The sequence below is a fragment of the Mytilus galloprovincialis genome, chromosome 10 (genome assembly GCF_965363235.1).
Source record: "Mytilus galloprovincialis chromosome 10, xbMytGall1.hap1.1, whole genome shotgun sequence".
NCBI classification, from domain to species: Eukaryota; Metazoa; Mollusca; class Bivalvia; order Mytilida; family Mytilidae; genus Mytilus; species Mytilus galloprovincialis.
This window is the reverse complement of record NC_134847.1, coordinates 79,321,344-79,334,124: the sequence shown is the minus strand read 5'-3', so window position 1 is coordinate 79,334,124 and position 12,781 is coordinate 79,321,344. Positions and strand designations below refer to the sequence as shown.

At 32.9% G+C, this 12,781-nt stretch overlaps 1 protein-coding gene across 1 annotated transcript in view; it reads left to right on the top strand.

The window, feature by feature from the left end:
* The window catches only part of LOC143048497 (uncharacterized), a 16,816-nt gene extending 4,035 nt beyond the window's left edge, over nt 1–12,781 (top strand). The window contains exons 2-5 of the mRNA XM_076222178.1: nt 5,098–6,280; nt 6,792–7,030; nt 10,462–10,605; nt 11,666–12,781. Of these exons, the coding sequence (XP_076078293.1) occupies nt 5,119–6,280; nt 6,792–7,030; nt 10,462–10,605; nt 11,666–12,655 (2,535 nt within the window). The 5' untranslated portion in view covers nt 5,098–5,118 and the 3' untranslated portion in view covers nt 12,656–12,781. The remainder of the gene's footprint in view (nt 1–5,097; nt 6,281–6,791; nt 7,031–10,461; nt 10,606–11,665) is intronic.

The following is a 12,781-nucleotide window of genomic DNA, read 5'->3' as shown; positions in this document are numbered from 1 at the left end:
AGATAAACTGTAAACAGCAATAATGTTCAGCAAAGTAATATTTACAAATAAGTCAACATGACCGAAATGGTCAGTTGACCCCTTTAGGAGTTATTGCCCTTTATAGTCAATTTTTAACCATTTTTCGTAAATCTTAGTAATCTTTTACAAAAATCTTCTCCTCTGAAACTACTTGGCCAAATCAATCCAAACTTGGCCACAACCATCTTTTGGGTATGTAGTTTGAAAAATGTGTCCAGTGACCCAGCCATCCAATCAAGATGGCCGCCATGGCTAAAAATAGAACCTTGGGTAAAATGCAGTTTTTGGCTTATAACTCAAAAACCAAAGCATTTAGAGTAAATCTGACATGAGGTAAATTTGTTTATCAGGTCAAGATCTACCTGCCCTGAAATTTTCAGATGAATTGGACAACCCGGTTTTGGGTTGCTGCCCCAGAATAAGTAATTTTAATGAAATTTTGCTGTTTTTGGTTATTATCTTGAATATTATTATAGATAGAGATAAACTGTAAACAGCAATAATGTTCAGCAAAAAAAGATTTACAAATAAGTCAACATGACCGAAATGGTCAGTTGACCCCTTTAGGAGTTATTGCCCTTAATAGTCAATTTTTAACCATTTTTCGTAAATCTTAGTAATCTTTTACATCTTCTCCTCTGAAACTACTTGGCCAAATTACACCAAACTTGGCCAAAATCATCATTAGGGTATCTTGTTTAAAAAATGTGTCCGGTGACCCGGCCAACCATCCAAGATGGCCGCCATGGCTAAAAATAGAACATAGGGGTAAAATGCAGTTTTGGGCTTATATCTCAAAAACCAAAGCATTTAGAGCAAATCTGACAAGGGGTAAAATTGTGTAACAGGTCAAGATCTATTTGCCCTGAAATTTTCAGATAAATCGGATAACCTGTTGTTGGGTTGCTGCCCCTGAATTAGTAATTTTAAGGAAATTTTGCTGCTTTTGGTTATTATCTTGAATATTGTTGTAGATAGAGATAACTTGTAAAGAGCAATAATGTTCAGCTAAGTAAGATCTAGAAATAAGTCAACATGACCAAAATCGTCGGTTGACCCCTTAAGGAGTTGTTGCCCATTTTATTCAATTTTTAACAATTTTCACTAATTTGGTAAATTTTTGTAAATTTTTACAAAATATTTTTCACTGTATCTAAAGGTCCAAGTTTATTATAGATAGAGAAAATTCTAAGTACCAAGAATGTTCAGTAAAGTAAGATCTACAAACACATCACTATCAGCAAAACACAATTTTGTCATGAATCCATCTGTGTCCTTTGTTTAATATGCACATAGACCAAGGTGAGCGACACAGGCTCTTTAGAGCCTCTAGTTTAGATTCTGTTACTTCATGTACTTCAACATAAAAAAAGTTAAATTTACAGACACTGGTAAAAAAAATGCAAAAATTGGGCAACTTGTATTACAGTGCTTATCCAGTGACCTTTGGGGTATCACATTAGCAATGGCCAAAACAGTTTACCAAATTGCAGTTAGATTTCTTCTCCAACTAACTGATCAACTGGTAAAATGTTTTAGCAGATTGCTCAAGTGAAATGTTGTTAGTATGAAGTGAGTGCTGTGAAATCAAAAGTAATACTTACCATCCAGATCCAGTAATTGATATCTTTGTCATTAGTTTCAAACACAAAATTGACTAACTATAGTATGAGTCACTGAATAAGAAGGTATAATTTTGACATGGAAACTTCTATAATAAATAGATTTTATAAATAAATAGTTCAAACCATTGTTTTGTAGATGTATATTTTATAGCTTTGTCTTCTAAGACAAAGTTATTGTGTAATTATGATTCGTATAATATTTTCTATACAAATTACTGATCTGCTGGCATCAAAGGGAAATAATTTTTATTGAGTTATTATACACTAAAAAATTAATCAATGATACCTGGCTTCTGATTTTGCCTACAATTTTTTTTAAAATTTTAATCATCTTAAAAATAAATTTCATTGTTTCTTTTCAAAACAGAGGATAAAAGTTTAATAATCATAAAAGTAATGTTACAAACAAATTAAATGAGGAAAGTTGATATTTGTCAGACAAAAATTGTGACAACATTTTGCTGATTTTCAGTAATGTAAATTATTTCCCTTTAATGGTAGCAGATAAGTAATTGCTTTAGAAAAAAAAATCCAAATTACAATTATGCACTAACTTGTTGTTGGAAAACGGAGCTATAAATCATAGACTTACAAAACAATGTTTTCAACTATTTATTTATAAAATCTATTTATGATAGAAGTTTCCATGTCAAAATTAGACCTTCTTATTCAGTGACTCATACTATATAAGTAAGTCATTTTTGTGTTTGAAACAAATGACAAAGATATCAACTAACTGGATCTGGATGGTAAGTATTACTTTTGATTTTACAGCACTCACTTCATACTAACAACATTTCACTTGAGCAATCTGCTAAAATATTTTACCAGTTGATCAGTTAGTTGGAGAAGAAATCTAACTGCAATTTGGTAAACTGTTTTGGCCATTGCTATTGTGATACCCCAAAGGTCACTGGATAAGCACAGTAAAACAATTTTATATGATCTTGGAATGAATTATTATTGGGACAACCAATGGGTACTTTGTTTGGATAGTTCCTTTTTACTATCAACCAAACAACGGATATATGATCAAGTTAAACACGAGTTGCATTTCACGCTTGAAACATCACCAAAGGGTAGAATATATAAGTATATTGTTTCAAATGTAGAATTACAATTTTATTTAAAAAAATGTATTCCTGTAATAGCTTGTAAGTGGATAACGAGAATTCGCCTGTCCTCACATAATCTATGCATTGAAACTGGTCGTTGTTATGGAATAAGTAGAAATAGTAGAATGTGTATAATGTGTGATAAAATGTAGTAGAGGGTGAATTTCATTTTATTTTACAATGTACAAATTATAATGATATGCGTAAGAAGTTTATCAAGAAATATTAAAGGACCGTCAACTTATAAATTAGTACAAAATTATTGCTTTCTGTTGAAAATACTAAGGAACTCTGTAATTTAGGAAAGTACTTACTCTATGCATTTAAGTGCAGGAATAATATTTTAGACCTATGTTTATTATATGTAGTTTGAGGGGGAGGGTTGAGACCTCACAAAAATGTTTAACCCCGCCAAAATTTTGCGCCTGTACCAAGCCTCTGGCCTTTGTTAGTTTTGTATGATTTTAAATTTTAGTTTCTTGTGTATAATTTGGAGTTTAGTATGACGTCCATTATCACTGAACTAGTATACATATTTTAAGGGGCCAGCTGAAGGACGCCTCTGGATGCGGGAGTTTCTCGCTACATTAAAGACCCATTGGTGGTCTTTGGCTGTGGACTGCTCTATGGTCGGGCTGTTGTCGCTTTGACACATTCCCCATTTCCTCTCTCAATTTTATTGAAACTCACAAACTGTATAATATGTGACTGATATTTCTGACGTTTGTTATTTATGTGTATGTTAACGCTATACAACTTGTAAACTGTATATTTATGCATATTATACTGATAAACTGTATTGTTTAAACATGTTAAAGTAAATAAAGAATTAACTTTATCCTTTAAGTCAACATTCAACATGGAACATGCAACATGCAACACGCAACACCGCAACACGCAAACATGCAACACGCAACACGCAACACGCAACATGCAACATGCAACATGCAAAATAGCAGTACCCACTTTTTTACTTATATAAGTAAAAAAATCTGAATGTTTTAAGGGACATAACTAAGTCATTTTTTTTTACCTATATAAGTAAATAAAATTCATTTGTATATTATCCTACAAATTTACTTATATACATGATATAAGTATTATTTTTTTACTTCTTCAAGTAAATAAAAATTACTTTTACAAGTAGTACCCCTGACTGACAGTCTAAAGGCTTTAAGGTTCATAACAAATGGTAAAAAATATGGCTGTATTTTCACAGAAAAAAACTTACCTGTGCAGTTTGAAAAGTTTTAAGGCCTGACATCCACTAGATATTTAAAAGTTTAATGTGATTGTATATATATCAGAAAGAAAGAAATGTTTTTTGGATTTTAATTGTCATTTTTTTTTCCCGTTCCTGCAGACAGTGTAAAAATAAACTAATTTACGATACAAGGTTTATGCATTAGGGCTTGAAATTATATTGAATTTACCACGATTTGGCTGTTAATAGTTATGCTTTATATTTTGTCCTGAACAATATAGCTATTGGTTTTCGTTTAGTATCAGCTTTTTGAAAAATACCATAGTCCTATTTTATTCAGTATCATAGTATTTGGGAATCGTTGAAACTTCAAGTCTTGAATTATTGACGTCATATGTAACAATCTCTTTTCCTTTGTGGCGTCACACATTCTCTATTGCAACATTTAAATTATTAGGTATTGTAACCTTTGTAATGTCCACTATTTAAATTAAACAATCAAATAGTGATAAGGTTGCCTTCAACAATAGACATTATCACTATTTGGAAATCTGATATGGTTGACCGAGAATGTGCACCTCTTGAACTATTGACGTCATACAGTGGTGGTGTCAGATGTTTTTGATTGTCAAAATTTTAGGGAAATCTTTATTATTGTTTATGATGTCCAGTAATGGCGAACAAATAGCAATAAGGTGTATTAGAAAAGGCGTACTGTAAGTTAATTAAAGCCAGCTTTTTAAGGCCCTGACATTAAAAATGTGAGGCAGTTCCAAACAAGAAAACCATGAAAACTAATGATTTGATATATAGCAATTCAATTTAAGAAAATAAGTATGACAGACATGAACCAAAGACAACCAGGACAACCACTCAATTACAGGTTGCAATATATATAATAATTGCTTTTGGGGTACAAAATAGCATATTTTTCAGGATCTAGATAAAAGATTAATGGCCCTTTAGCATTTCAAAAGATAATTGATCCATCATGGAAAAAAAATCATGAGATTAGCAATGATGAATGTTATTAAAGGCCCATCTTCATGATCTTAGTAACGTTACCAAAATACATTTTTTTTTATCATGTTTATACAAATGGTTTTGCATATATGTATGTCTATTTTTACAGGATTAGAATGATGATAAGACCATGGCAAGCAAGGAACTACATCATTCCAACAAATCATTCAGTCCATCAACTGATACCTCCAGTCCTTCACCCGAAAGTTTTGCATTTGAAACCAAATTTATTGTCCTGAATTTTATTGGTCAGAATCCACACGAAAGGCATCCTGGCTGTGTTTATTCATCTACCACATCAAGTGCTGCATCAGACTCCAATCCATTTCCTTTTCATTCTAAGAATGGTCATCAGTCCTTTCCAACATCACCACGTAAACTAGTTAAAACACATAAACTAGGTCATTTAGATTCATCATTTCATGCCTCGGAGGACAATGTAAACTATAAATATAAGAAGGAACACAAGAAGTTAAATGAGCCATCCGTAGAACCATTTGAAGGACATTTAGGTGACAGCCAACCTACCAAATCATCATCTGCTGATAAAATTCATGATAAAAGACATTTTAAATCTGTCTCCCTTGATCATGGTCTTAACCAGGGCCGATATTTTCAGGAATCTGATAGCTCCCCAGTTACTGATGTTGATAAGCCATTTGTTTCTGGAAGTACTCCCTTCTTGAACTACAGACGATCTAGAGTAGAGAGCGAGTTGAGTAGTGAAGTAGGTAATCTAAGTTACACTAGTGATGCTGATGATGAGTATGAGTCTACTACATCCAGTTTATTTAGCAGTTTTACTGAGCCAGGTGGGCGTGGGAGCAGAGATCAAAGGTTGTCTATTGTGAAGAGTGAGAGTGAATTGGAAACAGATGTTAGCACAGTGGCTGGTGACATTTCTACTGATGGAGTTGGTCTGGAAGATGATATCTTTCAGGAAGAACAACCTATGTTTAGACAAGAACAATATTGCATAGCACAGATTGGAAATGAGGGAAAATTATCTACGCATTCCAATCAAGCACCAGAAAATTTACAGTCACCTACAGAAAATCTTCCATCAAGTAGTGAAAGGTTAGGAGTAACTGAATCAGAGAGTGTATCCTTAGGTATTGGTAGCAGTAGTGGTACCATAGATCGATCAGCTGATCGTAGCAAGTTACGTTTAGTTATCAGAGACCAGCAGGAATGGGAAGAAGAACAGAGAACAGAGATTCGTCAAGTCCTTTCCACTGTACAAGATGAAGTCAATACACAGATGCTATTTTTGGAATCAGAAGTAGATGAGGGTAAATAGTCTAAGCAAACCCTTTTTTTTAAGTTTATGATGATATAAGATAAAACTTGATGAATAAAATTGAGAATGGAAATGGGGAATGTGTCAAAGAGACAACAACCCAACCATAGAACAGACAACAGCAGAAGGTCACCAACAGGTCTTCAATGCAGCCAGAAATTCCTGCACCCAGAGGTGGCCCCTACAGGATACAGGATACACAAAAATATATTCACCAATATATCATTTGTATATGTTCCAGTCCAAATTGAGAATGAATTTTTCAATTCATCGAAATAAGATTAAACAAGATAAAATAGATCTTAAAAGCATGTAGTTCTATTTATTTTTCATTTCTTAATTTCTTCAGGGAATAAAACTAGTTTTATATCACTATTGACTGTTGAAATTAAACTTTGATCAACAATTTGTACATAACATGGCATAATATTTTGACTAGAAATGATATCATACATGACTTTATTCTCTCTGATATTTAACCAACCATAACTGATATTTTTCAGCTATCAGAAGACATTTAATTACCCCTGGAGAATCCCCTTTTATTGCCCCATTGTCTCCTCATACTGAAGCAGCCCTGACCTTAGCCAGAATTGGTGATGAGATTAAGGATTTCTATGGTGACCGTTTGACTACAGCAGTGGCAGGGCTGTGTACAGAAGAACAAACTGTTGTCTCTTATGAAAATTTCAGATGTGTAGCTTGTTCTGTGATTGACCAAGAAGTTCCAGGCTGGAGACAAGTATGTATAACTATGTCAAACAACAACACAAACACTATCAATAGAAATTTCTGTATACTAACATGTAAAATAACAAAAATACTGAACTCCTATGAAAATTAAAAACAGAAAGTCCCTAATCAAATGGCAAAATCAAATGATAAAACACATCAAACAAATGGACAACAACTGACATATATTCCTGACTTGGTACAGGCATTCTCAAATGTAGGAAATGGTGGACTGAATCTGGTTTTATAGCACTGAACCTCTCACTTGTATGACAGTTGCATCAAATTCTATTATGCTTGAACAAAACAGACATAATAGGTAAAATTGTCAAAATAGGGATACAGCCATCATCACAGTGTCGCAATCTCAATAGAACAAAAACAAACAAATACATAACAAAGAAGCACAAAGAAGGAAATATAAAATTCAACAACTACATGCATTGCTACTTATAGATGTATTCAAAATCAACCCAAATGACTGCATGGCAAGGTTCACATCAACTGGAGTAGAGAGTTGTGTGTTTGATGTTACTGAACGTTACGTCACACAGGAAGAGATATAAAAATAATTTTTGTCATTCAAAGTATTTTTAATATTATAATAGAACAATAACATAATGTCATTATAATAGAACAATAACATATCTTGTGGGATGTTAAAAGTACAAAACTACGTCATATGTACCAAAGAAACACAAAAAGTGGCACATACAAAGCCCACCAGCAAAAATGATAGATGTTACAAACAACACATTGATATAAAATAATTTTGTAGTTCAAAGTATTTTAAAAATCATAATAGAACATTAAGATAATGACATTTTAATAGAACAAAAACATACTGACGGGACGTTAAAATGTACAAAACACATTGATGGGATGTATAAGTAGCGAGCCACATCAAATGGGTATTATGGAAATATAGACCAAACAGTAAAAGTAATATTTATAACAGTCTTCATGCTTAACCACCAGTCCTACGGCCCAGGCTTGTAAAATTGTTTTCGGGCTTGTAAAATTGCTTTCAGGCTTGTAAAATTGCTTACAGCGTATAAAATTCTACTTTACAAGCCAACAGAATCGAACTAAAATTTTCAAAAAATTGAGCTTATGGCTTGTGGATTCAAAAGATAATTGTGAAGGCTGTAATAATAGAACAAAGACAAATAAAAGAACAATATAACACATTATTAAGATGATAAACAACATCAGTACACAGAATCTATACACCTAGACCATCATGTATTATTTGTGAAGTTGATGCGGAATATATATCAACAAGGTCTTGGTACCTTCTGATGAACTTTTTTTTTGACGTTCTTTAACATACCCCTGGTTCATCAACTTTCTGCTCAGACACTGGTGTGTAAACACATTGTTAGCTCACCCGGCCTAAAAGGCCATGTGAGCTTTTCTCATCACTTGGCGTCCGTCGTCGTCGTCATCGTCTGTCGTCGATAACAATTTTTCAAACATCTTCTCCTCTGAAACTACTGAATGGATTTGAATGAAACTTAAAATGATTGTTCCTTAGATTATCCTGCACAAAGTGTGTGCTTCGATTTTTGATCCGTCAAAAAACATGGCCGCCGTTACTTAAAATAGAACATAGGGGTCAAATGCAGTTTTTGGCTTATATCTCAAAAACGGAAGCATTTAAAAATGTTCATTAGGTCAAGATCTATCAGCCCAGAAATTTTCAGATGAATCAAACAAACCATTGTTGGGTTGCTGCCACTTAATTGGTAATTTTAAGGAAATTTTGCAGTTTTTGGTCATTATCTTGAATATCATTATAGATAAAGATAAACTGTAAACAGCAAAAATGATCAGCAGTCCATATCTCAGATACTATAAGCAATAAGTCTAGTAGATTTGGTGTATAGAAGAACTGTAAAGTGTACATGTCCAACTGGCAGGTGTCATCTCACCTTGACCTCATTTTTATGGTTCAGTGGTTATAGTTAAGTTTTTGTGTTTTGGTCTGTTTTTCTTATACTATATGCAATAGGTCTACTAAAATTGGTGTATAGAATGATTGTAAGGTGTACATGTCTAGCTGACAGGTGTCATCTAACCTTGACCTCATTTTCATAATTCAGTGGTCAAAGTTAAATTTTTTAGTTTTGGTCTATTTTTTTAATACTTTATGCATTAGGTCAACTATATTTGGTGTATGAAAATATTTTATGATCTATATGTCGGTTACGCAGGTTTTATTTGAACTTGACCTCATTTTCACAGTCCATTGCTAAGTTTTAAGTGTTTGTGTTTTGGTCTCATTTTCTTTATTTATAAACAGTAAGTCATATATATTTGTAATATTGAAGAATTGTTAGCTGTACATGTTTGCCTGGCATGGTTCAATATGTTCAATAAGGCATTGTTTACCAGGTGAGCGATTCAGGCTCTTGAGAGCCTCTTGTTAGTTAGTCTCTTCAAAGTTTTGGTAGTTTAAGTATCTTACATACAGGTATAGTAGTTTGTTTAATTTAATTTAATATTCAAAAGCTTGTCCATTGTTTCACTCAATTTTTTTACCCGTTCACCTTTTCTCTCATTTATTTAGTTTTACTTGATATTTAATTTAAAGTCCTATGTCAGAAGAAAAAATTAGTTTGAAATAACAAATAAAGAAAAAGTTGACACAGATTAAGTAATTACAATCATGACAATAGGGACTGCATATATATGCCTTCCAAATAAATAGTATTTTTAAAAGAAATCAAACAATGTTTTTATTTTATATTTAATTAAAATTGCTTTATATTTAAAAAGGTCAAATATACATGATATATGAATAGCTATAGTAATATTGTGACATCTGTCTTGCAGCAAAATTTTATTTAGAAGTTGTCTTTTTGGCTTTGTTGGATGTTGAACTATGTTTCTAATAAATAAGTACTTGCCAATTAAGTTTATTTTTACAACAGGTAGAAATAGCATGTTTACTGTCAACAATTTCCACTTAGTTATTAAAAACCTAGGGGACTAACATGACTAACTGCAATTGCTGGAATGGTTTTATGCCTCGTGTAGGTATGGTACAATGCTCTCGACACATAGAACATCCCTTTCAAAATATATAAACAACCCATATATGGCCTGTTCCATGTCAAATTTGATGCCACTAACCAACATATCCTCTTATTCTACCTGTTGCATCTCTAGATCTGTTTCCCTGCCCTGCACCTCTGTTTGCCCATATTGTAAAACCTTCCTATTGAATTTATTATTTGTACACGTATGTTCTCTTAAACACTATTTGCCTCTCATTTAAAGCAGACATACAGCAATCACATAATAACTTATTGTAATTATTAATATATTCATGATAATGGACAAAGACATTTGTAAAGAATTGAATGTTTATTGTTCAACTGACACACAAAAATGCCTGTTTTGTCCTTATAACAATACAAACTTTTTCATTTTTAGGTAGCTTTATTGTTGGTGTATGGACAAAGTATAGCCTGGAGAGTAGCAGAGTTTGGGTACACAGAGTTTGGACACCTGGTAAACAACACAGTCCGATTGATCTCAGAGTTATACTCAGACTTTATCACATCACAAGGAGGATGGGTAAGTGGAAATAACTACCCTTGCCCTTAGGGATTTCAGATTGTTTTGCCTGGAATATGTAAATAACCAAAATAAGGTCTTTTAGGTTCTTTTCCATGATATGTATTTGCTATTAATAAATATCCATTCTAAAGTCATTAAATGCAGATTCTTTTAGTTTTACATGGTATGAATGCCAATGAAAAAACTATCAATAAATATCTCATGACCTGGATGCAGGCAATGATAGGCAACCTTAGAGACTTCAACCATGAGAAAAACTCATACGGTATAGTTGGCAATAAAAGGCCCAGACATGAAAAATATGAAACAATTCAATTGAGGAAACTAACGGCCTAATTTATGACAAAACAATTTATGAAAAACAAATTTAGCAGACATGGGAAAATATCAAATACAACCACTGAACTACATGTACATGTTCCTGACTTGGAAGAAAGTGACAGGGTTAAACATTTTTGTGAGTACTCAACCCTCCCCATGACCTGGAACAATGGTGTTACAGCACACACAAGAACAAACTATACAAGTCAGTTAAAAAGTGCTTAACTCAACAGATCAATACAAATCAGAAAAACATCTAACAACAACACAGACCAGACGTGGAAGGGTATTTATACATCCCCAAAATATCAAACAGTACTGCCAGTTAGTTTAAAGCCTGTGACAAGTAAAACAATCCTGTTTCTAAGATTAATACATCAATCTGAACACATCCAAAATCCATGGATTTGATGTAGAGATGTCATTGACAATCAGTGAAAAACATGACATTGTGGGGCAATGCCAAAATACAGGTATCAACATATTGTAGTGGCATAGCAGTGCATATGTGTAAACAATAATATTTAGCATTGTTTTAATTTATTGGTAATAAAATCAATATTTTATACCAATAAAAACAATATTTAAATATATAATTACAGTATTGAATTCAAAACCTTTTAGAATGTTTATTCAAGGGATTTACATGTTTACCTGGATCATTCATATGTCAATGTACATGTATGTAATGAGAATTATAGATGGTACGATGATTTTAATGCTTAATCTTCTTCAGGGAGCTGTAATGCAGTATGATTCCAGCCTGTCATCCTCTCTCAGTCCACATAATAGTTCTTCGGAAAACACTTCACCTCGGGAAGAGCCTGATCAAACGACAGAAGAGATTAAACTTGTTATTTTTGGAAAAGACAAAGTGTCTGTAAATCAAAAGATTTCTGTGCAGGATAAATCTTCTGGAGATCATATGACTTTTGTTCCGCCACCAGATGAGTCTGCATGTGATCAAATCATTAATGAAAATCATCATTCTCACGATGAGCACAAAACAGTATCATTGGCCGATATACTTATGACCTTTTCATCTTCTGATCATAAAGAAAATAATCAAATAACTGGTGAAACATCAGATAGATCAGCTGACTGTCATGTGACCTTTAAACCACCCATGGACGAGTGTGCTCAATTCAGAATCACTGATGATACAGAAAACAATAATTCATTAAAACCATTAGTAGACAAAGATAATCATACAGTTTCTAGTCCTGATGTAAGCCAAGGGAACAAATCAGACCACAATATTAATCAAAGTACTTGTTTACCTCCGAAAAATGATCAATGTATGTCTCAGCATAATGGCAATTGTTCTTCTAGTGATCTCCCGTCCAGCAGCAATCATTATGATGCCAGTAACATTAGTATTTCTGACAATGATTCTCATATTTATGATGCATCAGAAAGAGAAGACTCTGATAGTACTGTCTTATTTGTTCAAAGAAATAGTTCTTCTAACAATAACACATCTCACCAGGAGACTGTAGAAAGTCAAACTCAGCATGGGGATATACCTCCAGAACAGATGATAGAATATGATGAAACTTCAGACATATCACTCAATGGTGACCATCACGCACACTATCATTATGAGACACAGTCGAGTAATGAGAGTTCTGACATGTTTGCAAGATTTTTTAGCATCAGAACTCTTGCTACTTTAGGAGTGTGTGCTGTTGGTATCATTGTTACTATTGCTACTTCTAGAAGATAGCTATTATACATTACATATTTAAATTTGTTCAAAAGTTTGATTATTTTTCAAATATATTTGAAAATAAAACTTTCTGTATATTAAATGAGGTTTAAATCAAATCCCCAATAATTTTACGCATGAAAA